This window comes from Artemia franciscana, chromosome 8 (genome assembly GCF_032884065.1).
Source record: "Artemia franciscana chromosome 8, ASM3288406v1, whole genome shotgun sequence".
Classification (NCBI taxonomy): Eukaryota; Metazoa; Arthropoda; class Branchiopoda; order Anostraca; family Artemiidae; genus Artemia; species Artemia franciscana.
Genome location: NC_088870.1, coordinates 19,625,729 through 19,628,689, shown reverse-complemented (window position 1 = coordinate 19,628,689; position 2,961 = coordinate 19,625,729). Strand labels below are relative to the sequence as shown.

General features: G+C 35.9%; 1 protein-coding gene across 1 annotated transcript; it reads left to right on the top strand.

Moving 5' to 3' along the window:
* The first annotated feature begins 421 nt into the window (after positions 1–421).
* LOC136030634 (fragile X messenger ribonucleoprotein 1 homolog) lies at positions 422–1,207 on the top strand. The gene has a single exon (XM_065709704.1). It carries the CDS (start codon positions 422–424, stop codon positions 1,205–1,207), a length of 786 nt encoding a protein of 261 aa, XP_065565776.1.
* The last annotated feature ends 1,754 nt before the right edge of the window (positions 1,208–2,961 follow it).

Genomic DNA, 2,961 nt, shown 5'->3' with positions numbered 1-2,961 from the left:
TTTTTGGTGCTCTTGTCGACTGTCTTGTTACCATGTGTATATTTGGTTGTGTCGGTATGCGCCTTGTACTTGATTCACCAGACTAGTGAAGTTCCTTAGCACTTCTTACGTATAAGATTACTAAGCAACTGGTTTGATTTAAAGGACATAGACTTGCAGAATTTGAAATCACTCTGTGACATGACGCAAAAGTGAGTATTTAAAAAAAAGTTCTAAAAAAGATGCATCGTAAAAAAATTCGTCAATTTAATAAAGTCAAAAAGAATTTGTGTCTTACAAATAGTTGGTATGAAAAATATCCTCTTTAAATTTGTTTGTAAATACATTTTTAGGTGATTTAAGAGTGAGGCATAACTTAAAAACTTAATAATAAATACTTGTTCAAGTCTATTAACATTAACTTAAGAAAGGTCATTTCTTAATGGAAGATCTACTTGTAGAAGTTTTATCAGACGATGGACACTATTATGAGGCTATCTTAACAGATGTTACTGATACAGAAATTTTAGTTACATTTGAAAATATGTTGACTGTAATGGACGGGCGAAAGAATTTGGAAACAAAAAATTATCCATTCGCAAAGGCGCGCCTACCTCCTCTCAAAGACACCACTGGTGCTGCGCCTTCATATGCTGAAGGACAAGAAATTGAAGTAGTTTGCATGTTATTTGGATTTTACCGTGCTACCATTCAGGAGATCTTGATCGATGGTGAATTCTTTTCTGTGAAACACTTAAACCCAGAATATCCTAACGGAATATCCACCTTTTATGAAATTGTACCAGTGGATAGAATCCGTGTACCAAATCCCAACCCTCCTTTAACAAAGGAGGATTTTGTTAAGTTTCAAATTGATGTCCCCATGGAATTGAGATATATTGCAGAGAAACGTGAAATACATAAGGATTTTCAACTTCGTATCGGTGCTGCCATCTGTAGATTTGAACCAGAAAGTGGCTCTCTTGTTTGCATATCTCGAGCCAATTGGTCTAAGAAAGCGGCTGATGAGTTGAAAGATTGTCATTTCAATATTCTACGTGAAAAGGCAGAAAGATTTAAGAAATTGGAAGAAAAGGCCATTCAGTTAAGATCAAAACTTGTAGAAGAGGCCATTCAGTTAAGATCAAAACTTGAAGAAGAGGCCATTCAGTTAAGACCAAAACTTGAAGAAGAGGAATTCTGGACTGAAGGAACTGGAGAGGAGTAAATTCACGTTTCAACAAGTGAACATTTTACAAGTGGTCTGGGTGAACAGGAGATATTCTCTCAATTGAAGAGAACTGAAGAGGAATCCAAGCATTAACTCAAAAGCCGGATAAGAGCCGTATAATCCTTGTTTTATGTTGCTTTCTCTAATAAACGGTTTGTAGAAAAAAAAAGAAAGAAATGATATCTACAAATGATCTTCCTGAATATGATAAAGTGTCCAGTCTTCCAAGCTATCAAGAAGCAACACAACATATTTTTATTGATTCTGATTCTCTCTTACTGAGTTTTAGCGAAGAAAAATAAGAAGCCAAACACGATGTTTCATATTGGTTACATACTGCCTGGAAGGCTTTTTCTTGTGTCATTTGTTATTCCCTTGTTGTCATTTTTTGGATAATTATCTTGTTTCCAATTTGTTTTATTATATATAAATATTTGATATATTTTTTTATATATAAGTATATACATCAAGAATACCCGTAATAGACCATCAGGAGGTCCGGCCATCTATTTCAGACATGAAACTAAGCCGATATTATTGCAAAGTGACACTAACATCTTAGCGATAAAATTTGATGATACCGCATTTATAAATATTTATTTCCTCTATAATAGAAAAGCTGTGCAGTCATTGACTAGTTTTTCACAAGCATATAATCGCCAACAAACACTACTTAGTGAACTTTCAAAACAAAATAACAAATGGATTCTTGCCGGTGACATGAATACTGACTTATTATCTAATTTTGTCCGACCTCAAATTTTTCTCGATTCACTGCCCAGAGGATTCCATCTTGCTGATAAAGATCTTCTATTTACTTACATTCACAATTATGGTGATCTTAATTCCAACCTTGATCATGTAATTGTGTCAGATTCAACTCTACGTTCATCAATATTTCATGTGGACGACTCTAAAATCGACGATGATCATTTACCAATCACGTGCCAACTATCTTTCTCCATGGCGAGATCTGTGCGACATAACTCTCCCAAGTGGTTCTCAAAGATAAATTGGAAAAATTCCAATTTTCCACTTTATGTATTGACATTGTCCCAGTTATTAGCATCTATTAAAGTACCATTCCATTTTATAATCAACTCGTATTATCAGCAAACAGTGTTCTGAAATGAAATCCTGGGATCGTGTTATAAACAGTGTAAAGTGTTCGCCTCCAATTAATTCTTGTCTTCGGCTATATGATTTCGCTTCTCATTATAAAAATATTTTGCTTTCATTTAATGTTAATCTCCAAAATCATTTTACAAACTTTGTCCACTCAATCCTCCCAATCTGTATCAACCAATGTCAAGTATTATCGGTGGTATCTGATGTTATACTCCGAGCTCTTAAGCAAGAGAATAATTCTGGTTTTTTCGATAGTGATGGTCTTTGCTTCAAGTTTTCTGCTTATAATTGTCCTTCACTACTGAAGCATTTGCAGTTATTGTTTCAGATGTGCTTGGCATAGTCTATTGTGTCAGATAGTTTTTTGTCTGGCTGTATATCTCCCATTGTTAGAAGGGGTAAGGACCCCTGTGCTTGCTCTAATTACCGTCCTATCACTGTGTCCTGTTTTTTGGTAAGCTATTTGAATATCTACTGCTACCGGCCTTTAACTGTAACTGCAATTTTACGCCCTTCCAGCTTGGTTTTAGAAAAGACTAGCTGTTAGGGTGGCGCTTCGCGCCACCCCAAAACCTAGTTGGTAGGGGCGCTTCGCGCCCCCTCCCCAAGCCCCCCCGCACGCC